We start from the raw sequence: 25,158 nt of genomic DNA, 5'->3' as shown, positions 1-25,158 counted from the left end.
TTCTACTTATATGGGTTTACTACGTACCAGCAGTCTGATTTTTTGCTTTCTGTCCAGAGTGATTCAAGGGCAGAAAATATCAGGCTTTTGCCAAGCTGTTAAGCTGCTCCAATTTAATTTGTGAGTGGAGTGCCTGTTTGCCAAATGCAAGGGCGTAGGGATCATATCAGAAATATGTTGAACTTCCGGCTGTTAATGTTTATAGATGTCTTTTTATATACACTGATGATTCCCCTCTCACTCTGTTAATGTGTAGAAATGGGAAACTAGTCTTATTTGGGAAGATTTATGTCAAACGGCATCAGTCTTTAACTTTAGTCCCTACCCAGTGTAGATGCTGGGGGACATAAAAACACATTTGGGAGTGCATTTTCTAGACTGGGAAAACCTTGAGCATTTGCAGGACTTTGGCCGTAGCCCTGCAGTACATTTTCATGTTCTTGTTTGACTCTGGAGTGTTCTTGGTGAAGTCTTAGTGAGCAGCACTCATTTGACAGAAAATTGCTGTGGAAGCTGACATTTCATTAAACAATATTGTGTTCAAACTTTAATTTACAGAGCCTTTGCTGATGGCAGGTTCAGTAAATTTAAGGCTTCCATGAAATCACACAGTGTCTCTTGGGATAAGACCTTTGTGGCTATGGTGTAAAGAAAAAGCTTATGGTCCTACAGCTGTTAGTATGAAAGTGACTGCAAAGGTTTTATGTGTTAAGACACATAAGTTAATACGCCTTCATCTGTGAATAGGATAGACTTCATCAAATTACAATCAGTTAATACAGTGATTTATATTAGCTCCATATTAAGAGGAAATAGGCAGCTGTTTCTGTTCTGATGTCTTACATTAGAGGGGTTTTGTGCGAACATTTGACTCTTTTTTTCACACATTTATGTTCAGTCCAATGGAATGGAATTTTTATTTACTTTAACAACAGCTCACTGTTCAAAGAGAACTACACCCTGAGAGTAAACTAATATTGCTATCTGGAACTGGGTGCTGTTTTTACAGAATTCTGAGTTCATCATCACTCAGCGTGAGACAAATTGTTAGTCCAATTAGTACAAAAGACTGATGCCATTTGCTAAAATGGCACTGAGTGGCAATGATTAAATCAGTATAATGGTTTTGGTTTGTTAGATTCTTGTCTTAGGGTGTAAAAATCTACTCAGTTGGTTATCTGTGCAGTCAATATTAGGGCATTTAGTGCTTTGATCATTCCTTTTGACTGCCTCGTTGCAATTTATGCATTAAAAACTGAGGTGAAATGGCATTTAGCTTGATTGGACTAACTTGAGTAAAATTTCTATTTCCATATGTGCTGAATCTAAGAGCTTTCCAGCAGGCCTGCAACAGTGCATAGCTATGTTAGTTTATATTTCAGTGTGTGAAAGAAAAGAGTATTAGAGTGCAATTATTCACTACACTTATATTTCTGTTTTGCAGAGAATTAAATTAGCTACATTGGGTTTTGGAGATTTTTTGAGATCTGCCCATTTGATCTGGCACTTGTTGCCACTGTGCAATCTTAATTCTCCTTTCACAAAACTGTTATGGAAAACTTAGTTAACTGAAATATGATTCTCTCTTGAATCTAAGATTTAGGACTGTTATAAAAGAAAATGTTTGCTTCTGCTATTCCCCACCTGCTGAAATTTATTAAAATGCTATTTATAATAGAAGAAAGAATTTAAGATTGGTTGTTTTGCAGTACTGTAATTATCTTTCTAATGATGGAACAGTTATTATTTAAACAGCTCATCTTGAATGAATTTTTTTTGAACGCTGAGTCAACTCATTGGCCCATAAGTTCTTATTACAGTCATTTTCAGTTGAGAATATTGACCAACATGTGGTAGTTTAACACCTTGATGAAGATAAAGCTAATAGTGATTTCTTCTACAGTACCATAGCTATTGTAGTTGATGAAACAAATATATAGAGTCTCCTACCTGTAGCCATTATAATTTCTTGTTTCGTGGTAGGACCAAACTAAAAATAATGACTGGCCATATCTTACAGTTTATCCTTAGGTCATTCCTAGTCTTTGTTATATAGCTGGAATCATTACCAGTAAAGGAAGAAACCTGAGGGCCTGAAACTTGTGAGCACCTGGAATAACTGCACAGTCCTTCTTACCCTGCCTGGCAATGGGGTTCTTGGTTGGAAAAAAGAAAGAGCTTTGCCCACAGCTTAAAAACCAAACACACACACACACACACACACACACACACACAGAGTGTATTAAAATACTGATAGAAGTGTAATAAAAGGAAAGTCAGTAAAGAGAATATATGCAAAATACATCTGTGAGGAATATGAATGCCACACTCAGACTGACTAAAATTACAACTGAAACCAAACGTAAGATGTTTCCCAGTGTTTTTTTATCTGAAGTTCACACAGATGCATGGCACAAAAAGGTTTTTTCTCATTATAATCTAGAATAAGCGTATTGTTAGTGGAAACATAAATATTTTACTTGTATGAAAATGGGTAGTCCAGAATGTAAAATTTTGCTCCTTGTCAAGAATTTTCTTGACTGTTGTGTAAGCCAGGGCTTTCCTTACCTTAGAGAGCTACATTTGAGCTTAGGCAGGGATCATAGGACTTTTATCCATTAGTTCTGTCAGAATCAGGTCTGTGACTCACTGTCTCCTTTGCAAAGAGCTACAAGTGTTCATTTTTTCACCACTACTGAAAACATCTTTTCCCCGACTATCAGTTTTTAAGGGAAGTGCCAAACCCCAGATCTGGGACACTCAGTTTTGAAAATGCATTATCTCCTATTAGATAACATGGGGTTGAATTTCTCTCACTAGCTGGTTAATTACTGCTTTGTTCTGCAAAATGTGAGTCCACAGCATGATATGTTATGAAAGCTTTTTCCTTTGTCCTGTGGTGTGAGTCAATATCCTGTATAAATTGTAGACAATTCTTGTTACATAAATGTGAGTCAGTTCTCACAATTTGCAGCATGGGCTGACTTTTTCAGTACATCCCACTCTCATCCAGTGAAAAGAGCCACCACAGTCTCCTGCCTAAGTAGTGGGTATATGAACTTGCCCATTTGGCAGGTTTCTTTCCCAGGCCTTTGCAACGTTTTCCTGGCTAAGTATAGTTATAACTTGTGAATAATAAAAATCCCATTATCTTTACTGCAGTCAAACACAAGGAATGTGTCTGAAACTTGCCCTTCTTGTGGTGGCTAAGCATTTTTTAGATCAGCTGTTGTTTTACTGACTGTACTTAAATATGCTCATTTGTTATCACAAATAGATGCATGTTCTGTTTAAAGAGCTGTGGTGTTGCCAGTGTTCTTTGGTGCTTCTCAGAGTCAAAAGATTTGTTCTCCATCAGAGCTGCGTACATATAGTGCAACTGAAAAGTAAAAATAATGCCACAGTATATATAATTTACACCATACCATACATTACCATAATTTGTAGGTTGCTGAAATGCAAATTTTACCATGAAGTATGGAAAATTTGTAATTTTTAGGCCACAGTCAATGTTGGTGAAGTGATCCACATAACCTCTGGAAACCGATTTTTCAGGAGGGATTGTGAATGTGTATTTCTGCTAATGTTTGCTCATTTAAAGCAGAAAATGCTGACACTGTAAGCATATTTTCTAAAGATTTTTTTTTCATGTGATTTTCTTTCAGAACTAAACACAAGTATTTTGTAATTCGGATGTGGTAAATATGTAACACATTTTCATTACTACTTTCTCAAGTAGTACTTTAATACTATCACTTAGAGGTTACTGTTTGGTTTGGTGTCTCCAAGTCTTTTAGTCTTTTTTTTTCATTATTCAAGGTGCTGTCAAGGGTCATAAAAGGCTGAGAAACCTAAATATTTATTTTGCTTTTTGGGAATACATCTAGCTATGCTTAACAAAACAGAATGAAAAGCCTCAACTGCTAAAATTACCCAGGGGACTTTTTGATTGTAAATTGTGCAACTACTGGAAGAGGTAAAAAGATCTGGAACATTTGGTTTAAAGCTCAAATTTTCTTTTGAGAAGTGAAAGGAAAAATTATATTTGTGTAGTGCTTTAGCAAAAACAAATAATCACCCTTTGTTTGTATTTGCAGATGAAAAAAAGAAAACAAAGAAAATTGACAGTGAACTTAATCCTGTTTGGAATGAGGTAATTTTTTTTAAATAAATCCTTGGTCATTTTCAAGACAAAATGCCTTTAAAGTCAGTAAGTCAGTTTTAACTGTTGTGTATGTTGTTAGGAAGAGGAACTAGTGTAAGTAATGTAAACTGGTTTGGTCTCTCACTAAATGCAAAATTTATTTCTGAATAATTTTGTTGTATGTGCTACTCTTCTGTTAATTAATTTCTACATAACTTGTAATTATAATTTGGGTTTGGTCCATTTTTTTTGTTCAGATTCTTGAATTTGACTTGAAAGGAATTGCTCTGGATAATTCATCTTCCCTAACAATTATCGTGAAGGATTTTGAAACAATTGGACAAAACAAGTATGTTCTTTCTTCCCCACCCCTCCCCCTTCTCACTATTAAACAAAAGTTTCGATACAGAAGTACAGGGGGAACTGATAGCTGTTGTTTGCTGTGCTCTCTTCTTTGTCAATGCCATGTAGTGTTGGCTGTTGCTGTTTTGAAAGGGAGTATATCAAGCCATCTCTCTTGTTTTATCAGGACAGATTTGGTATGAATTAGGCATACAGTTGTGTTTATTGATAGCAGTCCAATTCCATTGTTAGCTTTTCTTTACTACTCTGCCTCCTCCCAATATGTAGATTCAGGTTTTTACAATATTCTTAACAACTCAGTCATAAAATTAAGCCAATGCCCTCAGGTCTCTCATTCTTGAGATTCCTGCAAGTCAGTAAAGCAGGAATATATTGCACACCTCTGACTTTAGGGAAATCCCAGAACTTGAAATAGGAAAGCTTGTTAGTAATCAGAATTTTGTAATGGATTTTATAATGTATCAGAAAAAAAGAAGGTGATTATCTTAAGCACCTAAAATGTTTTACTCTGTATATGGGTTCAAAGTTAAGCAGGCATGTGTTATTTTTTTTCTGGTTGGGTTTTTTGTTTTTCAAACTGTATTTGTAAATACCATCTAGACTCATATTTGTAATGCTTAACCCCCAGTGTGTGCAAATGCCTGTTTGGTTTGCTTGAGTTTTATGCTTTGGAAGTTGTTCTCCACATACTTTTTCTGTCTACAATTTAAAAAGTAAACCACTGGAATTCTTGGGAAAGTGACTTCCATGTATGGAATATGTAGTCCATACCAAAGCCAGAGTGACACCTTCAAAGTAATGTTCTTTGAAAACAGATCCTCAATAACAGCCACCTATTTGCAGTGTGTGATTTTTGTGGAAGGGCTGTTGGCAGGGAAACAGGATAAGGGGGTGAGAAGAGGGAAACACATTAGCAGGCATCCTGATTGTAACAAGACAATAGGAAATAGCACCTTGTATTTGTTTTAAAGACAAAAAGCACTGTAACAGCAGAAGGGATTTGATATTAACAAATCATCACATTTAGACAAAAGAGTATGTGAAAGGGGGGAATGTGAAATAAGTTTCCCACCTATCACTTGGTGTATGCATAACCTGTATTTCTGTAGAGTTACCAATTCTATTTACTGAGTTGGAGAGAGATTTAGGACTACCATATCAAATTTGCTATTTTTTCACAGTATCCTCTTTCAATACTTAAGAAAAAGTCTATAGTTAGATATATGCCTGCAGTGCTGCAGCATTTCAAACAGGTGCTCAGTGGAAGAGTGTGCAAATGACACTCCCTTGTTTTGTCTGCATGCTAGTTCAGGATTGCAAAGGTGGAGTGCAATGCCTGCCTAAGGTCCTTACTATTGAGAGCTATTCTAATGACAGTTTAAGAAACCCAGTGTTTGCTGTGTGCTTTCGACATTCAGGAGTAGACCCATTAACATGGGAGGTGTATCAAGTGTTTAAGCTAAGTAGAATTTGAGTCAAAATCAAGAATCTTTCCCTTAGAGGTTCATGTTTTTATATATTTTACTTTAAAGCCTAGATTGAATTTGGATTTTGTTTTTGACTGTAGAGTATGCCTAGGGGCCTCTATTGCCTAAGAATGAGCAAGGAGAAGAAACTACACCATGTCTTTGGGTTTACTTTTTTTCTTCTGGAGGAAAATCAGTGGGGATTGCTATTGTTATTTTGAAGGTAGAGACAGTGTTCTGCACCGTCTTTGCTGCAGTGTAGGCTGGAAGCAGAGCAATGAGTTTCTCAACCCAGCTTCCCTCTCTGGCTGCTCACTCAACCAGCTCCTGGCCAATACACACTCTGCTATTCCATGCGTGGTTAGTTCTGACAAGTTCCAGGCACCTGGTCTGTTGCTGTGCCTAAGAAGTGACTACAAAATGCATACTCCCCTCTGGAACAACAGAGCAGAAGATTGCTATGTAAGACATGATTTGTTCCAGCTCCTAGAAACTGAAATAGCTCTTCATCCAGTTCGTTCTTAAACTGACGCAGGACGAGTAATACAGTGGATGTTGTTCTGCTTTTGCGCTGTGCCAAAGCACTGAACTCATTGCTTTGGCATGTTTCTGTAAATTAACCCTGAAAGAACATTTGAATATTTTTCCATTTCTTTTTTCCTGGAGATAGAATTTACTGCTTCATTTACAGGATCACTAAACTTTTGAAGATAGCTTAAGTGAGTGCTCTTCATAGTAAAAAGACACAGTCATTGGAAAAGATAAATAAAGCAAACCACCACTGTATGCAGGCAGACCATCGTGGGAGTAAACCAGAGAACTCATATGATTCATGCTTAGTTAGATTTTCCAGCATAAAAATGTTTGAAAAGAGAACACATCTGTTTTCTATTACATCTAAAACCTCAGTAGAAAGATTTCAAATTCTCAGAACACAAATATTTATGCAGTTAAAAAAAAAAAGACCAAAAAAATAACAAAACAAAACAAAAAAAACCTCAGTAACTTTAGTTGTCCCTGTGAAGTTAGGAAAAAAAAATATTAGCAGGAAGTTAAAGTTGTGTCTGTATGAAGCAATTTTCATTCTATTTGAAAGACTCGGAATTATGTGTTTCCCCACGTCCTTTGTGTAGTTAGTAACCTAGTGACAGGGGAAAAACAGCTTAGGCACACCCTTTTCTCTAGCAGAAAAATGCAGCCACAAATGAACAGTGCAGCAAATTATTTAATCATGATTAAGTATTTTTCATAGTTTAATAATTTCTAGATTGTTTGAATCCTCCTACAGCTGTACTTTTGAGTGGATTCTTTTCCACATAAGTGTGACTGTGCGCAATTGCAAGCTTCCCTTGTATCCATTGTATGCAAGATCCAGCCAGTTTAAGATGCAGTTTTGGGCTTTTCTTTCTTGTACAAAACAGAATCCACGTTTTGGGGTTTTTTTGAAGTTTGTTCATGCAAAGAGTATTATCAAATAACTAATGATAAATAGATTTTTTTCTTAATAAAAATTGCTCAACATAACACAAATAACAGTAGGTGAGTATTGGGTCTTGTAGCATAGACTCTATAATGAAACATACACACTGAGAAAGAAAGGTTCAGTATAGCAATTATAAATGCAGTGTGAAATCAAGTTTGCTGATGAGAATAATAAGTATAGACCTCTGCCAAAATAAACCCTTAAAAATAGGTGAAAAGAATTTAAATGCTTGACTCTCAGACAGTTGAAACCTCTGGGCTTCCAGTAGAAGTAGCATATAAGCTGCTGGAGGACATGATAGGCTAAAGAATTTAGTATAGATTGCTACCTACAAACCAAGAGGAATAATAAAATGGTTGGTACTGTGAGTTAGCATTTCCTGATCCAGACAGGGATGTGAAGTTTCACTTCTCTTGGTTATTTAGGCAGCTAAGAGGAAGTGCTAACCACAATGCTAACGGATTAATTAGCTTTGGCACAAGTGCAAAAGTTGTTCAGTAGTTAGTCATCAGGAGTTCATTGATTTCGTGCTTATAAACTATTTCCCTTTGGTTACTGGCAGGAAAGTGTCATAGTCCTAGTGCTGGTAAGGTTCAAAAGCAGCTTTTAAACAGGCGTCTTCTTCAGTGGTAGACCAGAATGTTTAAATTGCTTGTGGCAGGACAGGTTTTTTGCTTTACTTCTGCAAAGCTGGAAAAGTTTAAGAGACCTGACTGACTTAAGAAGCAATGCTCATTGGTTATCTTCTCCCAAAAGAGCTGATGAACAGCTGAGAGAGAATATATTAAGCTATTTCAATAGCAGAAACTATCCCACTTGATGGTGTCAAAAGATAAATGTGATCTGGAATTAAAGAGACAAATGTTGATCTGCCCAGGCAAGAGGAAGAAAGCTGAAATAGGTCTAGCAAAGAGCAGTGTCCTTTGAGGATAGACAGATAGCAGGAAGTCTTTTCAGCTGTGCTGGAGGGAAAGGACTCCTCGTCATCTTGTAAGTCATGACTTCAGATGGAGATTACATACAATCCTGCTGAAGGTAAAGTCTTTGAAGTTCAGAGGAACACAGCAGCTTCACAGTAGCCATGCAGAAAATTGGGAGTCTAGTTACGTATCAAAAGGAAGTACAGTAGCAGATCTTGCAGCAAAGCATTGAACATCATGGTCATGGTGTCACAACAGCCACTACTGTTGTCTAATTTAGCTGACAGCTGACAGCCCAAAGATTAGAGACCTGAGAGACACATGTCAGAAAAAAGGCTTTCTCCGAGGTCTGTAGACAAGTGACAAAGCTGAGACTTATCGATGTCTTTGAGACATTCCTTGTTACTTTTGAAAGTATTACTTCAGTTGCTGAGTAACTGTATGATCAAAACCAGACTGGTCGTGGTCCTGGGTACCTGTTCTAGCTGACTGTGCTTGAGCAGAAGCATTGGACTAGGTGATCTTGGGTGGTTCCTTCCAACCTCATCGTTTCTGTGGTTCTGCTAAGAGTGGAGTGAAATATCCCAAATCCAGTGAACAGGATGACTTTGGGGAAGGTGGAATACTGCCCAAAGCTTAGAATTTGTCTAAAGCTTAGAAGTAGATTAAGATAGGATATAGACTGACTATTAAATTTCTCAGTCTTGCTAGAGTGGAAAAAGACTGGAGACTGTTGTTGCCCAGCCTGCTAAAGGAGAGGGAAACAAAGGACTATAGAGACAACTGGTTGCAAGCAAGTAGTGTGTATAACTGATTCCCTCTTCAGTTTTCTGAAGGTGATCAGTATTTTAAAAATGGTTACTAAGCGTTCAAATGTGTGCAGTTATCATTTGCACAGGACAGATAAGGATGTAGAAATGGAAATTTACAGTGAAAAATTCCAAAAGCTCTACTTTGAACAGCTATTCTTGAGTTAATGTCACCAGATAGGAGGGTGTGGTTGCTGAAACTGTCATCTTGATATGAGATAACTTTGAGTGGCTTCTGAATTGCTGATGTTTTTGAAGTTAATGTATGTCACTCCAGCTCATTACAAATGAAAATGTCGAGTCTACATAATTTTTCTACAAATGTGCATAGGAGAATATTTTCTTTGTCTTTCTCCAGAATCCCATTTGACCTAACTGCTTTTGGCTAGTCTTGTTAGGTTTTTCCCTTCTAGACACCTCAAAATATGTAAATTTCTATTTGTTATTCTCAAATGGAAGCCATAGTCACGGTTGAAGGATTTAAGGAAAATAAGACTATTTGGAATTGATATTTATTAATTTTCCATTGAAGGAAAAACAGTGAAGTGGGTTTCTTTCAGTATCCAGCTGCGTAAAGGAAATTCAAGCATTTGTTCCAACTGTAGGAACAGTTTGCCATTTGCTTATATTATAATTGCTTTCAAAGCTATTAACATAGAAGGCTATGTTTTAAAGAAGAAAATGCATTGAGCTACCCAGTATGTTTCTCTCTTACTTCTGGGATTTGCAGTCTTTATAAAATGAACCTTTTCTACTTTTCTCTGCCTGCTGGATAGTATCAGTGACTGTCTGCATGACACCTGCTCTTAACATAGAAAAGTATATAGAGGGAGATGCTCTCTTTGGTGTGTAATGTCAGATTTACTTGACTTCTATATAACAGCAATTTTTTGAATTTTGAAGTGACAGGGGAAAAAATACAGCCTTTTTCTGCTAGCAAGACCATGTTGTTTCCTGGGCTGGGTAGATGTTACATACACCACAGGATGTTTATGTGATGTTCCAAATCTAGGTTTGTCTTGTGGATTGAATGCAATTTTATTACATAACAAGAGAAATTGCTTTTTAACCTCCCTAAAGCTGAGAAACACATGGAGACAGTGTTTCAGGTAATTTCCATCTCCGTCCAACAATTTGTAAAAACTGAAAATGTACCTATGGTTCATCTAATGCTTACTGAAATAACTAGGTGTACTTCTGTAGTTTTTTAAAGGACACTGGATCAAGACTACAATACTGGATCCGAGTGTCTGCTCAATAAAGGGAAGAGAGATAGGTGTTAGAAATGGCATCAGAGTTTCAGTCATGGTCATCTTAAAGATTAGAACAGAATTTCATGAATTTCATGAATTTCCTCTGCAGCATGGCCTGATCTTAAATCTGCTTTTCACATCTAGACCATCCCCTCTGTGTGATGAGTATGTGAGGGATAGCTGGAATACTACTGTGCTCTGGCAGTTTGGGGAGCAGAAGTGAAAGGCTTGAATAGTGAATCAAAACTGTAAAGAAGACAACTAGTTTGGGAGAACTGAGATGAACTGGGAAAGCAGAGTTGACTGAGGAGGTGACAGCACCAAAGTAATTCTAACAGGTCATTCAGACAGCAAGTGTAGTTATTTTTCATACATTAAACAGGAGTTGTAATGTGTAATACCAGGAAGATATATTTGCAGGAAATTAATGTACTTTGCCAAAAAAAGAATTTATTTTCTCATAACATAGCACCCAAGAGTAGCCATAATAATGCTCTTGCTCTATGTCAAAAAATACCCTTGTGTTCTAAGCTTCTCCATAAAACAGCACTGTAATCTCAAGGGACCTCAGTTAGGTTCTCTGTGTACAGATCTTTTTTCTGTTTTGGCAGCAAATCTGGTATTTTGTTTATAAAACATGTTGTTTTAATACTTACAAGATTATCTTGGGTTTTCTTCACTGATAAAAATCTCAGTTATTCCAATAATCCACTTCAGTATAGGAGTAAACTGTTACTACATACTGTGGGAATGAAATACAGTGCCAGGTATCATAAGACCAGTGCCACACTGTGAGAAACTCTGCCTAAAAGAAGTCTCTTGGATTAAAAGTACGTGGTGTTTACACCTTTTCATGAGACAATGGGCGTGACAGATGCAGTCCCAAAGCAGGCAGAAGTAGCTCAGGAAAGTCTAACACGTCAGATCCCTTGAGCAGCTTCCTTTGGTAGGCCTCTAGAACCATGTTGAAACATTCTGAGGCTTTAGAAGCAAGAAGATGAGCCTATTCCAAAATGTAGATGGGCAAGAAGATCAATTTTGTGAATTCTCTAGTAAGCACATTGATTGCATTTGTTCTCTTTCATTGTTTTCATTACAGAGAGGTGTGTATGTATCTGGTTTTGTGTCTCTTTCTATGTAGTACAGTAGCTATCATACCTAAGTTTTATCCGTTACTTCTTACCTGGAAGTTTGCAAAGCTACATAGGGAAAGGAAGGATTATATCTTTTAGTTTGCCAATGAGAATTCAGTGGTTGAAACAAGAAAGTACAAATTAGCAGTACGCAGTCATAACATGACATTTGCAAGGATCTTTTGTTGTGCTTTGAGTTTTCAAGTCCTGGCTAGAGCTACTTGGTTGACTAACAGACACTAGTAAAAGAAAAAGTGGAGCCTCTGGTGTATACTTGCATTGTAATGATTTTTATTTCATTTCAGATTAATTGGCAGTGCATCCATCGCACTTAAGGATCTTGTAGGTAATCAGAGCAGATCTTCTCCTTTCAAACTCATACCTCTACTAAATGAAAGGGGACAAGAAATTGGAGTGAGTGACTTACAATTCCTTATTTTACTGTATTCTTAATCAAAATGCTCCAGCAACAGGGTTAGCATCAATTTAATGCTTGGAAATGTGTAGCAAAAGCTCCAGACAGATGAAATTTATAGCAAAATATAATTATGTCTGCACCATCTGAGTCAGTTTAATATCCTTTTAAGTTATAAAATCGCATTCTGTGTATGTATTATGTATTTCTATATATGTGTTATAAATATTTTGGGCACAGAGTGTGCATGGAAATCAGCCTGATGTTAAAAAAGTGCATTTTCCAAGTACCAGATGGAGTTCCCATATGCACTTTTTTTTTTTTTCTGTATTCTTTCTAATAGCCACATGTGTCATAGCACTGATTCTGGAAAGCACATGATCATGTACATGTTCACTGCCAGCTCAGTTCAGAAAATTACACAAGAACTTGTTTAACTTGGTTTAGCACATGTTTAAATTTAACTGGTTATTGTCTTAGCTATTAATTAGTTTCTAAAACCTGAGGCCTTACTGCGTTTGTGTAGTCTAGCTGTTAAGGCACTTCATGTTGCATTGTAGTACACTTAAATAAGAAGAGGCTCCAAGGGTAATTTCAATTTCTCATCAGCTGCAGTTTAATATCATGATTAGTTGGTCACAGGGTTGGGCTTTTTTGCTGGCTCCTCATGTTACTCTGGCAACAACGAATAATAATGGTTTGTTCAAAAATCCGAAACCGCATTCAAGCACAAAAAAGACAATTCTATAATTAGAATGGAAAATGACATAGTGTTTTTGTTCCAGGATGGAACTATGAACAAGCAATTACAAATGCCAGATAGAAAATTTTACTTATGGTTCAGACTTGTTAAGTTGCTGATCAGATAGCGTTATTTCTCCATGCCTCTGTTTTTCTGTCAGCAAATTTAGGATGTCAGCTTGTCTGCCATGAATATTGTGGAACCACATAAATTAACATTTGTAGAACATCTTACATGCTTGTATTGTGACAGATTTTTCTAAATATAAATAAAGTGATTCCATTTGTTAGATATTATTTTAAAATCTATTCAATTACTTTCAAATTGTGTAATCTTTATTGTTTGTATGTATATATAGCCTAATAACAGTTTATCAATTTACTGGTAGCTGAAACTTTATAAAAAATGTGCTGTGACAATAAGTACTTGACTGTTCATGTACAGTGTTAGAACAACTGGCTGCTTTAAATCAGCTGTTGTCAATACTGTGTGTTTCTCTATAGGCAACAATTGATTTGGTAGTAGGATATGAGCCACCAGCTGGACCTGTTTATCCGAATGATCCAGGAGGGACCAATACTCAGGAAGGTATTTCCATCTTTTCTCAGAACAGTATTGTTAAAAGCTCATGTAGCTGTTTAAGATAAGGCAAGAAAGTGATTCAATAGCATTGTTCGTCAGAAGAAAATGTTCACCAGAAACAAGCATGTCAAGACTGCCAGGTAGTGATTTTAAAGAAATTAAGGATGATTCAGAACTACAGCTAAGAAGAAAGTTGGCATTTACTTACATAAAATGGATTTTAGCATAGTTTTCTCCAGTGGAATCAGGTTACAAAAGAATGATGTTGCTTAAAAGCTTTCAAAATGGCTTTTGTTTAGGAAAGAAAAGTTCTGGAATGCTCAAGGAAACAGCAATTATCTGCTCTAATGCTAGGAATAGCCCTGCTCTAATGCTAGGGCTGACCAAAAAACAGGGGAGTCACATCTATTACTTTCCCTCTCAGGAGCTTTGTGAAAAGATTTTCTTAAATCATTGAACCTTTTTTCCTCTACAGAATAATTAATTTTTGGAAGACACTGTTTTATCATATATTAGGCTTGATATTTGATTAGCCAATGAAATATTGTGATCAGTAGGGAGTATTCTTTGATCTGTCTGTATACTGTATTAACCAGGCTTTTTCTGAGAGTGTTTTTGAGATCCTCTGGTTTCCTAGACTGTGTGAAGTAACCACAGGTTTTTGCAGTTGACTGGCAAATAATTAGCCTAATATCAAGGCTGTGTTTGTGCAGAAGGAAGTAAATGTAATAAATATTATGTATTTGAAGAGAAGTAAGTCAGTTTGACCATTATTTGCTGATAAGAAGGAAAAAATTAAAATTAGGAGTCTTCTGGAGGGAAATTTTGATTCCATTGAGTTCACTGGTATTCTTGGAGTGGAAGGATAGAAAATGCAAACACAAAAGCTGTGTGTTAAATTACCACACTTCAAAATAATTTTATAGAAATGTGGACTTGAAGACTAAAAATGCAAAATTGACTTATATGAGATTATTTTGATTGCTTTTTTAAATGTACTTGAACTATAAGATACAGCTAAAATAAAAAATGGCAGTTTTTTAACTAGCATTCAGCAACTACATGAAAATTATTTCAGTGTGAATTATCAAACACCTTAGTTAACTGTTGTAAATACCTGTTTTCCATGAAATGAAATCACTTTCCCAGCTGAGATTGCTACAGCTCAGTTTTAGAAATTAAAAATTAAGTGCTAAGTTAGGGTATGTAATCAGTCAGTTGCATGGATCCATTCAGGCAAATGGATTTTGAGAGATGTTAGAGAAATAGGTGGAGTCTTCTGGTTATAAAATACATGGTATGTAAGTCTCTCTGATTTTATACATCTCTTACAAGGATCACTGAAGACTTCCTCATGCAAAGTGATCATCACCCTATAATTCATAAAGTTAATACGCAATCTATTAATGCTAACTAACCATCAGAGACACGCTCAGTCTTCTCTGGATTTTGCCATAGTCACTGTCTTTCAGTTAAGAGAAGAAGCTGGAAACACGAGGGAGTGACCACTTTTGTGATCTAGATATTTATGGATTCTGTTTTGCAATACTGGAATCTCACTGTATGATTCAGTTTTGTAGTGTCATGTGCTTGTAGAACTGTCTTTCGCAGGTATGCTGATTTCAGAACTGTCAAAGAGGCTTACGAAGAAACTTATTCCACACTTAAATGTTGTGTAGAAGGATTCAGAGTTTTATTTTAGATGGCAGACCCTGAATGTCTTCATGATTCTGAACTAAAAACCAGCACTGTGCTATAGCCTACTCTTGCAGATGGAAAACAGCTTCAGCTGGAATAAAATTAACCCCTTCTGGTGTACTGTGAAATAGTCAGGTGATGGTTATAGCTGAACTGTGTTTTGCTTCAATCTGTTGATTCAAAAAAGTGTATAGGAATTGTATTAGGCACACTGCATGCTGAAGAGAGACAGGTCTAGAGGTGGTTTGGTTAGGATATGAATTTGTTCTTAAGCAGCTTTCGAAAGGAGTTGGAAGCATGGAGTTGGCAAAAAAAATTGTTGACATGAGATAATAATACAATTTTAATGGAACTCTTGGCTATTGGACTCTTACTCCTGTAACTTTAACATCCAGCTCTGCTATTTGTTTATTTATTGCACTGTTTTTTTTCTGTATGAGATGGAGAAGATGATGGAGATTATGAGGATATATTGGATGGCCCAGTTGGTGGTGTCACACCAGCAGTTCCAAGTGGCACGAAGGAAACCCAGCTGGCTAAACGCATCACCAAAGGAAAGAAAACGCGGAGAATCCTTTCTAACAAACCACAAGATTTCCAGGTATAAGATTTATTAAATATTGCATGTTCCCTTTTTCTGCCAAGCGTGACATTGCTCCTTTCACATAGCCTGAGCATAATTTAGTGTCAGCTTCTGCAAATCTAGTGCACTGTAGAGACAATTAGCCCCTTCCTTTGAAAGGCAGTATTTCAAAAGTATTCTTCAAATGTGCCTGTTACTGAGATGTCTGATTTTGTACAGTTCTGACTGAAACCTGGTTGAACCTTATTTATTGTGTAGTTGTTGTATAAATTTCAAACTACAACAGCAGCTTTAAAAATAAGTGGTTATGTAAAGTTAAAAAAAACCTACTGAAATAATTAACCCAAACTTGTCTTGTAAAATTCAAGTAAAACTATACTTGCTATCATAATTAAGTCTGAAAAGTCTGTCTGGTCCTAACTGCCAGCTACTTCAGGTACTGGCTAAGTTTTCTGGTAGTATAATAAGAAATGCTTGTCACCAGGATGATGGATAATATAGAGAATGAATTAATATAAATATTTGTTGGTTTGGGGTTTTTTTCAGATTCGTGTTAGAGTCATTGAAGGTCGCCAGTTGCCTGGAAATAACATAAAACCAGTAGTCAAAGTTCATGTTTGTGGTCAGACACATCGGACAAGAATCAAAAGAGGAAATAACCCATATTTTGATGAAGTGAGTGGTGTAAGAACACTAGCTGAAATGTTGATGCTATCAATTGTAGAAAAGTAGTTAATACTGCTTTCATTGTAATCAATTATTAAGAATCTGCTAATTTTTATGTGTAATTATTGCTAATACTCATTTTGCTGTTTCGAGTCCCTTTCTTTATCTTTTCACATCACTAAACACATCTCTGTCACCAACAGTCTTAGCAGATAAAACTGTCTAGAAGGAACTTGAAGTTCAGCTGAGACACATAGAACACATTTGTTGGTGCAGTTGGCCATGTGACAATCACTTTGAGTAGTTGTGTGCTGGTCATAAAAATCACAGAAGAATTAATTAGAAATCATAGACCTCTATGGTGAGTGCAGACAAGTGCTCAGTGCAATGCTTTGGGTCAATAGGACTGCCACAGAATCTGGAAATGTCATTGCCTTGCTACCCATGATTTGTATGTAAAAGCACAGCTAGATTTCTTTGTCCAGAGGGGCTGTACTCCAAACACACTGAAATACAGGAGAGAACTCAAAGCTACATTAGGGACACAAGAATGATCCCATAGCTGGAAGAGTAATGTTGCCAAACTTAAGCTTAATAGAGAGGATGCTGAGGATAACTCTCATTATCTGGACATTTGTGGAAAATTCAGAAGATTTTGGAACTGCATGGCAAGCATGTTTAACACGTGCAGGCAAAACCAAGGAAGTTATAAAACTTTGAAACTAAACTCTAGGTAGCAGTCAAGATTTATGAAGCTGTGGAGTAAACAGGGAGGGCAAAAATTCAGTTGCAACTTATTTTGAAACAATTCCTAGGATGTCTCAGTATCCAAACTAGACTAAAAATGGAATAGGATGAACCATGTTTACATACCCTTCCATTTTGTTGGATAAAATACTGACTGGAGTATAGCTGGGATCAAATACCAAACTTATTGAGGCATATGCTATTATGAAAACAAATAAACTAATAAAGAGTATATTCATCTTCGTGCAGTCAAACTCTCAGATTTATTCTTATGGCCTTGAATTTCAAAATTTCAGATCATTACAATCACTGTCATCACTAGCCCTAAACAAGACCTTTTTGACAACTACAACAGAGGTGGCTAGACCAGGATTTAATGCCCTGGAAAATGAACAACCATTATAGTTGCCAAAGTTGTTCCCCTGAGAAAAATGTGAAGTGCAGAGCAAGGGGCAAGGGTCGTGCTGAAAGTTTGCAGCATAGTTATGTTTAGTGCATTCATTCAAATAGAAGTTGTGACTGATTTGTCTGTTTTGTACTGAGTCTATTTACTAAATTTAGTTTTTTATTCTGCACTAAATTATCATATAATATGTCCAGCAAAGAGGCAGGGTAAAAGTACTGCATTAGGTATGCTTCATGTGCCTCTTAAAATAATGGTTTTGCATTTTATGTTCGGCTAGTTATGTGTTTGTCATTTTGAGACAGGTTTTTTTGTTTCTTTTTACCCTGACAGATATTTTTCTACAATGTCCACATGACTCCTTTAGAGTTGCTTGATGAAACAGTTAGTATTCGGGTAAGAAAAAACAGCACGTATTTAGAAGGCTGCTGGATGCATATGGCATTGGCTGGCCATTTCACCATGTTTAGGAAATTCCTATTTCATACTCCTTTGTCTTTTTAGGTGTATGATTCTTACTCTTTACGAGCAGACTGTCTAATGGGTGAATTTAAGGTGGGTATAAAGTAACTTCCATATCTCAACTACATTAAATAAAATGGGAGAAATTTTTTAAGTACTAGTTTTAAATGTTTAAATTTATACTTCCTTAGCATGGGGCCAAAGAATTACTTGATGATGTCTTGCTTTTCATGCCAGAGACCATTTGCTCAAAACACTAGTAAGCAGTTTTCTTATTTGAGTAAAAGACTATTATTAATGAAATTTGTGAGGTTTATATACCAAGTTCTCTAATTTACATCCAAGAGAAAAAAATATTTACCAAAAGGTAATTTTTTTTCCCTCAGGAGGTGAGGTGATTATTTGGTATGACATAGAGTTTGAAGAGATAATGTTAAAAGGGAATTATAATAGGCAGAATAGTGGTACGGTATGGTGGCATAAAGATACACATTCTCAAATGATGTGTAAAGGTGTTCCTTTGGTCAGAAGTTAAGTCAAAGAGATGGTGGAAAAGTCTCTTAGTTAAAGCAATTTGTGATGATATTAGTGAGATTGTCTTTATTTGTAATTGTTACGTCAATACTGGGAGGTAGACATCTGCCTGTTGAAGATATTCCTAAAGCAATATAGACAAAGAATTCTCATAGCAATTGTAAAGGCTACTGGAATCCCCTATTATAGCATTTACAGTATCGGTGTTGGCTGTATTTTCTGTTTGCTTCTTTGATACTGCATAAATTCAACAGATCTCTGGACCAGCTTTTACAAAAATATGCAAATGTGGAAGAGTGCTCTTTTCTAAATGAAACGCTTTCTACCACAAAGCTGTTTGCTTCTCACTGCTTATTATCTATGTAATTTCTAGTGACTCAGTCAGTGATATATTACTCTGCTATTGTGGAGGATTGATCATTCACTAAGCAGGTGACAGCACGTCATTCAGCTGCTTTGTGCTCCTGCAGGCACACATTCCAAGAGAAAACCGCAAGGGTAATTCTGTCTAGAAAAACACCCTTTCAGACTTTACCTGAAAGGAATACTAGCCCCGATTGCCATGAGCAAACATACTTACCTTCCTGAACATGTTTGAAATCTGATAACAATGAATACAATCATGGCATATGTGCAATCTTGTCCAGATTTGAGACAGTGGGGGAAAAAACTGGTCATATTCTTAATAAAACAAAAAAGGAAATTATTCATTAAAAAAACAAGATTCATTTCTGGAACCGAAGGATGAGATGTTGAGCAGGAAATAAGCAGGGAAACAAAAGTGTTCTGAAAACCCTGTCTGAACATAAAATAATGGCTGAACACAGGGAATTCAAGAAGCAGTAAGCTAGCCCCACCTTCTGTCTCTGGTAAATGAAAAAGCTGGGGATCTGAGGAAAGAATCAAGTAACTACAGATGTTAGTTCTAAGATATATTTTCTTGGCTGCTGTATCCATTCATAATCCCTCATTTGTCAGGGTAAGACATTTTCTCCTCTCTATAATATGCTATGTAAACTGTCTTTTGTTTGTGACAAGAGAACAATGTAGTAGTACTCATGAAAAACGTGAGAGGAGTTTCCCAACCACTTTTTTGTTTTGGTATTTCTTCAAAGATAATACCTTTAATCTTTATTTCAGATTGACATTGGCTATGTTTATGATGAGCCTGGTAAGTAACAGTTACTCCAGAACTTTTTTCCTAGCTTGAGATTAGAGGTTGAAACATTTCATTAAATTTCTAAAGTAAAAGAAGAAAGTTATTTAAGTTATTTAAATTTGCTGCTTTAAGTATTAACTTCAAAAAATCCAACAATATATATCTCTTTCAGTGATTTCAAGATAAAGTAGAAGCCCCTTTTTGTATCAAAGATCTAAAATTTGAAAAATAATTCAAAAATATTTGATAGTTATGTCCCTGAATTAGTATGCCACAGCATTTTAGCATTTAAAATAATTAGGATAATTTAGATTATACTTTTGGAATAGTTGACGGTTTATATGATGTCTGACATTTTGTAATGGATATTACTGGGGGCTAGTGGTGATGTTTTGTTTTATTTCAGGCCATGCAGTCATGAGAAAATGGCTTTTGCTAAATGATCCTGAAGATACAAATTCAGGACCCAAAGGCTATATGAAAGTCAGCATGTTTGTCCTGGGAACTGGAGATGAGCCACCAGTAAGTTTCATTTAAATGTCTTTCTTCCCCTTTCCACCCCACAGATATTTATTTATGCCCCCCTAACATTTTTTTTAATACTATATAATTTGCTCTGTGAGCAGTATTTAAAAGACAAGATTTACAAGTGGTTTGCAGGTTATGCAGCACTAAGTGGCCAACTCAAAGCTTTTTTTGTTATTCTGCCCAATTAAGTGACCTCTGGACCAGCTCTGGGTGTGTTACTCTACTGTGCCTAGATACTCCTTCATATACTGAAGTAGAGATGTGTTAGACTGTTCTTGCATGCAAGCTAGTATGTAGTTCTCCTTAGCAGAGCTAATTAGGCCGAGTAACATATTGATACCAGTTCCAGGACTAAGTTAGGAATGTCTCCACTGCTACATAAGGTAGACAAGCCCACAGAGAAACCTGAGTACCAGAAAGCTCCAAATTTTTCCAGGTGAAAATCAGACCTATCAATAATTACAAGCCAGGCACAAGTAATTTGATGCATATGAAAGCAGTAGGTAGTTTTAACGATCCAATCTTTAGCTGTCTGCTGTTCTGTCAAGGTAAAAACAGGCCCTTTTTTCCTGTGATGTTTTTCTTACTTGACTATTGTCTGTAGTTTAAGTTCTACTGTTCTTCCTGCCTGATATTTTTGCATACTGGTACTACCTAGTTAAATATAATATGGTCCTCAGAACCGTGGAAGATTTCTTGTTGCATATTAACTCTTCCTCTCTGCTGTCCTCATTATTCTTGAAATCACAGGGATATGTCTAGTTATTTGTGGTGTGTTTATTTTTAAATGAGGCAGTGGTAAGTTCTGGTAAATATCTATCAGATTTGTAAGCCTTTCTAATTGCAGTAAGATGCCTTATCTTGAGATGAGTATGAAATTTGCATGAATTGACATTATACTTATTTAAAAGTATGATTATAATGGGCTCCTGCAATTGAGTACTTTAGAGATAAAAGTGTAAGTAAAACAGTTTAGCTAGAATGAATTTTTTGTGGCTTGATAATTTGATACAGACATTCTTCATAAAAAACTGACAACAGTCTTCTGTTGAAGAATGTTGCGAGCACCAGTATAACTAATCACCTTAATTCTGTACGTTATTCTGTCTTTATTGTGTACCACTGTATCTCCCAACAGGTTGAAAAAAGAGAGAGAGATAATGAAAGCGATGATGTGGAGAGCAATCTGTTATTACCTGCTGGCATTGCACTTCGATGGGTCACTTTCCTTCTCAAAATCTACAGAGCTGAGGACATTCCCCAGAGTATGTAGCTTCTCCCAACTTGTCCACTGGTGTTTTTATTTACCATTAGAAACATTTATTTGTGTTAGCTATTCAGAAACATTCTTTGAACATAAAACATTTTGAGGTTTTTTCATTTTTAATTGAGTCAGTAATTCTGTGATGGCTCCAGTCCTTTTTTAATGCCCAGTAAGTCTACTTAATTCTTGTGATGGTTAATTTAATGTGTTACCCGTTAGATTGGTAATGTTCATCTGTTGCTGAGTGGTAGTGGGGAAGGGTCATCTTCACTAGCCCTCTCCAATCGTAGAGGTTACACGTAAGTAACAACACTCGCTATGCAGATAAGGTTCTGTGCACATCTCCTGAAGTATACGGTGCACGTGTCAAATTCCCGTTGGATCCCAATCCCTGCCAGCTTTTGAGAGGTTATTAGACAGGTGGTTCCCTGCAGCCCTCTTTTCCAATGTCATTTAGATTCCAGGAGATGGCCTTCTGCAGCTTCCTCTTGCCAGCAGTCCATTATTTCTTCACAGGTGCTGGTAGCTGCAGCTGTGTTCAGCAGGGCAAAGGCCACAGGGCTGCCACAGTCAGTCAGCCCCTGCTGCCATGGCCAGGGCCATCTGCAGTGCCAGCACCCTGCTCCTGAGTGGCCACGGGAAACAAGGATCTAGGAACTGGCTGCATCTCGGAAAGCAGCAGGCAGTTTGTGGGCTCTAAGCTGAGTACCATAAGCTTAAATAATAGCCTTGGAGGGCAGGGAAGTTTGTAAGCGGTTTGATCTTAGTTCTTTTAGTGAGATTTTACTTGTGTCAACCCTACCTGGCTGAGACAAAGGCTGTTTCTCTCATTATATGCCATATGTGTTTTCGCATAGAATGTAGGTGGCTTTTTGTGCCTTATTAGCTTATTTTCTCACCTGTATCTGTGACAACAAATGGCAATGTCTACAGATACATGCATAATGGTTTTCAAATACAATGATGCCTTTAAATTCAGGAGCACATCATCATTTCTTTTAATGTTTGAAAAGTCTATATTTTTAAAAATGCTCCTAAGCAAAAATTCACCATTTTTACCAGCAATACGCTTCAGAATTTTGTTTATCAGGTTAGACTTTATCCTTCCTAGATTTGTAAGGTGGTTAATTTTGGTGGGATTGGTATGGGCAACTTATTATTTAGACTGACAATAATAATAATCATCATCATCATCAACAACCAACCACCTTAATTTAATCTTTGACACTTCTCCAGTGGATGATGCTTTTGCACAGACTGTCAAGGAAATATTTGGAGGAGAAGCAGACAAGAAAAACCTGGTGGATCCATTTGTAGAAGTTTCTTTTGCTGGGAAAAAGGTAATTTAGTAAACATCTGAATCTTTGTATTCTAATCATAGTTTTGAGAACAGATTTCATATGCTAATATGAATTTTTAGGTTTACTGAAATTATATAAATAAAAAACCAATGAAAAACAAAGTTCACTTTGTAAAGTGAGGAAAAACAGCAAGGTACAGTAGAAAGGGTGTAGAGCTGATGACTAATAAAAGGAATGTATGAGTAAACGCTAGAAGCAATGCATGCCAGATTGCTTGCCTTCTGGCTGTTCCTGTGGCTTTTTGTAACTCATGATACAGATCTTTCTGGACAGGTTAACAGCGTTTGTGTGTTTTATTGCTAATGTGTTCCTTAGAATGCCAAATTTGATCTGGAGCACAACTGTACAACTTATATTCATTGGTAGCCTATCTTTTTTGTCATTTCTTTAATATGTTATGTAATCAGGTTGCCACACCCAGTAATGTAGAGGATCTTTAAAAGATATGACTAGCAAATAATACAGCCTCTCCCATATTCTTCATCTACTCTAAAATCTGCATAAAGAAAAATGGAATCAAGTCATTCCTCCATTTCATTTCTCTGCTGTGTTCAGTACTACTGTGAAAGCACATTAAATCGTGGCTTGTGGAAATAACAGGCTTTAATAATTTCATTTAATTGTAGCAAGTGAAAATAAAAGGTAGGGTAACTCCAATCTCATATTTAAACACAGTTTCCAATTTTCTTTTCCCTCTAATAGTCATTAATGTTGCATATGCAGATCGCTTTAGCAGTAGTTATCAATGGAAAACTAATGGCTCACTGCAGCATAAACCATTCAGGATTCATCATTAACTACTACCTATTTTTTCCAAACAAATTATGATGTATCCTAAGTCATAGCTAGTATATGCTGTTCTGTCTGTTTAATCTTTGATGTGCTGTTTAGTTGATTTCATTTTTGGCAGGTTTGCACAAATATAATTGAGAAAAATGCCAATCCAGAGTGGAATCAAATTATTTCTCTTCAAATCAAGGTCAGTTTTTTCCCCTTGTTTCTGGAACTCAGGGCATTAACATTACAGAGGTGAAATAAATAATGAGTTATTTTACTTTAATTGCTTTTTTTTTCAGTTTCCTTCAATGTGTGAGAGAATAAAACTTTCAATTATTGACTGGTAAGTTATGACTTTTAATCGAGGTACTAAACAAAATAAAGTGAAGAAAAGTCTGGTTCTGTTGTCAGGTATTTTTAGTATTTTTTACGGTCTGTGAGAGTATCTAAGCAAGTGTTTAAGTATTTTTATGGTTTCTTTACAAGAGACTGATTAGTGTAACGTGGATTATTGTTAATTTTGTGCAATGAGCACTGAGCACTGTCACTTTTAAGTGACAGTGTAAAAGTCAGGTGATTTCTTCTTGGTACAACCCACTTTTGTAACTAGTCATTACCATCTTAGTAATATTAAAGTGTTCTAGGTGATGCAAAATGTGTGTACTAGTAGCTTGCTTCTGTGTATGATGACCAATATTATATTTAAATAAAGTCTTTCTTTTTTTCTTTCTGTAGGGATCGTCTTACAAAAAATGATGTGGTGGGAACAACGTATTTAAGCCTCTCAAAAATTGCTGCTTCTGGAGGAGAGGTTGGAGGTAATTGGTTGAGCAGTGTCTAACTTACTATCTTCTCTTGTGTTACAGAGAATAGCAAAGATTAGTGTTATAAGAAATTATATTTTTCTGTAGTTCCCCAATTCTGTGGCAACAAGATTATCTATTTCTGGAACTTTCAAAACAAAGCTTTTAGAAAACATGATGTGGGACTTTTCAAAGTAAAGTATTAAAATTTTAATGTCTAAACCACATCATCATTGAAATAGCAGTAACTAATTCAAAATTCAGCGTTCTGTTCTGTATACACACACACACACACATATATATGAAAGTAAGTGAACTAATTAAATTTGTGAATACTTTGCCAATTTCAGAAAACTATGTGATATCACAATCTATCATGAGTAAGATATGCAAGTTTACTTACATGTTTAAGAAGATATTTAATTTCAAGGCAGCCTGGAGTCAGTGCTTCAGAATCACTGATTCTTTGGGCACTAGTAAACAAAACTTCCATTGCCACCTTGTGAGAGTATCTGTTCTTTATTTGGGAAGAGAATGTAAAAGCTGTGGAATTTTCCTGAGTAATTAGCCTGAAGGAACTATCTAGAACCACATACTCATTTGCTGGATACTATTAGGCTGCTTTCAGATGCTGGGGGAACTTGGATCAGTTTTTGATCAGTAGCTTACTAGAAACGGGCACTGCATCTCATTGCATGAGTGCTTCATATTCCTTACTTTATTAGCTTCAATGAATGAAGATTTTATTCCAATGCATGATTGCAGGCAATTAATTTATGTGCTTCAATCCGTATAGATGGCTGGATATGTAACTTCATAAAAACTAAAAACCCAAACTGATTAACTGGAAGAAAACAACAAGA

The 25,158-nt window shown here is 36.2% G+C and overlaps 1 protein-coding gene across 5 annotated transcripts in view; it reads left to right on the top strand.

Moving 5' to 3' along the window:
- Positions 1–25,158, top strand: part of MYOF (myoferlin) — a 66,820-nt gene that overhangs the window by 1,586 nt on the left and 40,076 nt on the right. For all 5 annotated transcript variants that reach the window (XM_017804096.1, XM_017804094.1, XM_017804095.1 and 2 more), the window contains exons 2-16: positions 4,098–4,153; positions 4,402–4,493; positions 11,877–11,985; positions 13,232–13,316; positions 15,449–15,609; positions 16,138–16,266; positions 17,741–17,803; positions 17,912–17,962; positions 19,544–19,574; positions 19,969–20,084; positions 21,229–21,355; positions 22,591–22,694; positions 23,626–23,694; positions 23,792–23,835; positions 24,228–24,310. In XM_017804096.1, coding sequence (XP_017659585.1) covers positions 4,098–4,153; positions 4,402–4,493; positions 11,877–11,985; positions 13,232–13,316; positions 15,449–15,609; positions 16,138–16,266; positions 17,741–17,803; positions 17,912–17,962; positions 19,544–19,574; positions 19,969–20,084; positions 21,229–21,355; positions 22,591–22,694; positions 23,626–23,694; positions 23,792–23,835; positions 24,228–24,310 — 1,320 coding nt within the window. The remainder of the gene's footprint in view (positions 1–4,097; positions 4,154–4,401; positions 4,494–11,876; positions 11,986–13,231; positions 13,317–15,448; positions 15,610–16,137; positions 16,267–17,740; positions 17,804–17,911; positions 17,963–19,543; positions 19,575–19,968; positions 20,085–21,228; positions 21,356–22,590; positions 22,695–23,625; positions 23,695–23,791; positions 23,836–24,227; positions 24,311–25,158) is intronic.

Source organism: Lepidothrix coronata, unplaced genomic scaffold, assembly GCF_001604755.1.
Source record: "Lepidothrix coronata isolate B3197 unplaced genomic scaffold, Lepidothrix_coronata-1.0 Scaffold8, whole genome shotgun sequence".
NCBI lineage: Eukaryota > Metazoa > Chordata > Aves > Passeriformes > Pipridae > Lepidothrix > Lepidothrix coronata.
Note: the sequence above shows the minus strand (reverse complement) of the source record. Positions and strands in the feature narration are given on the sequence as shown.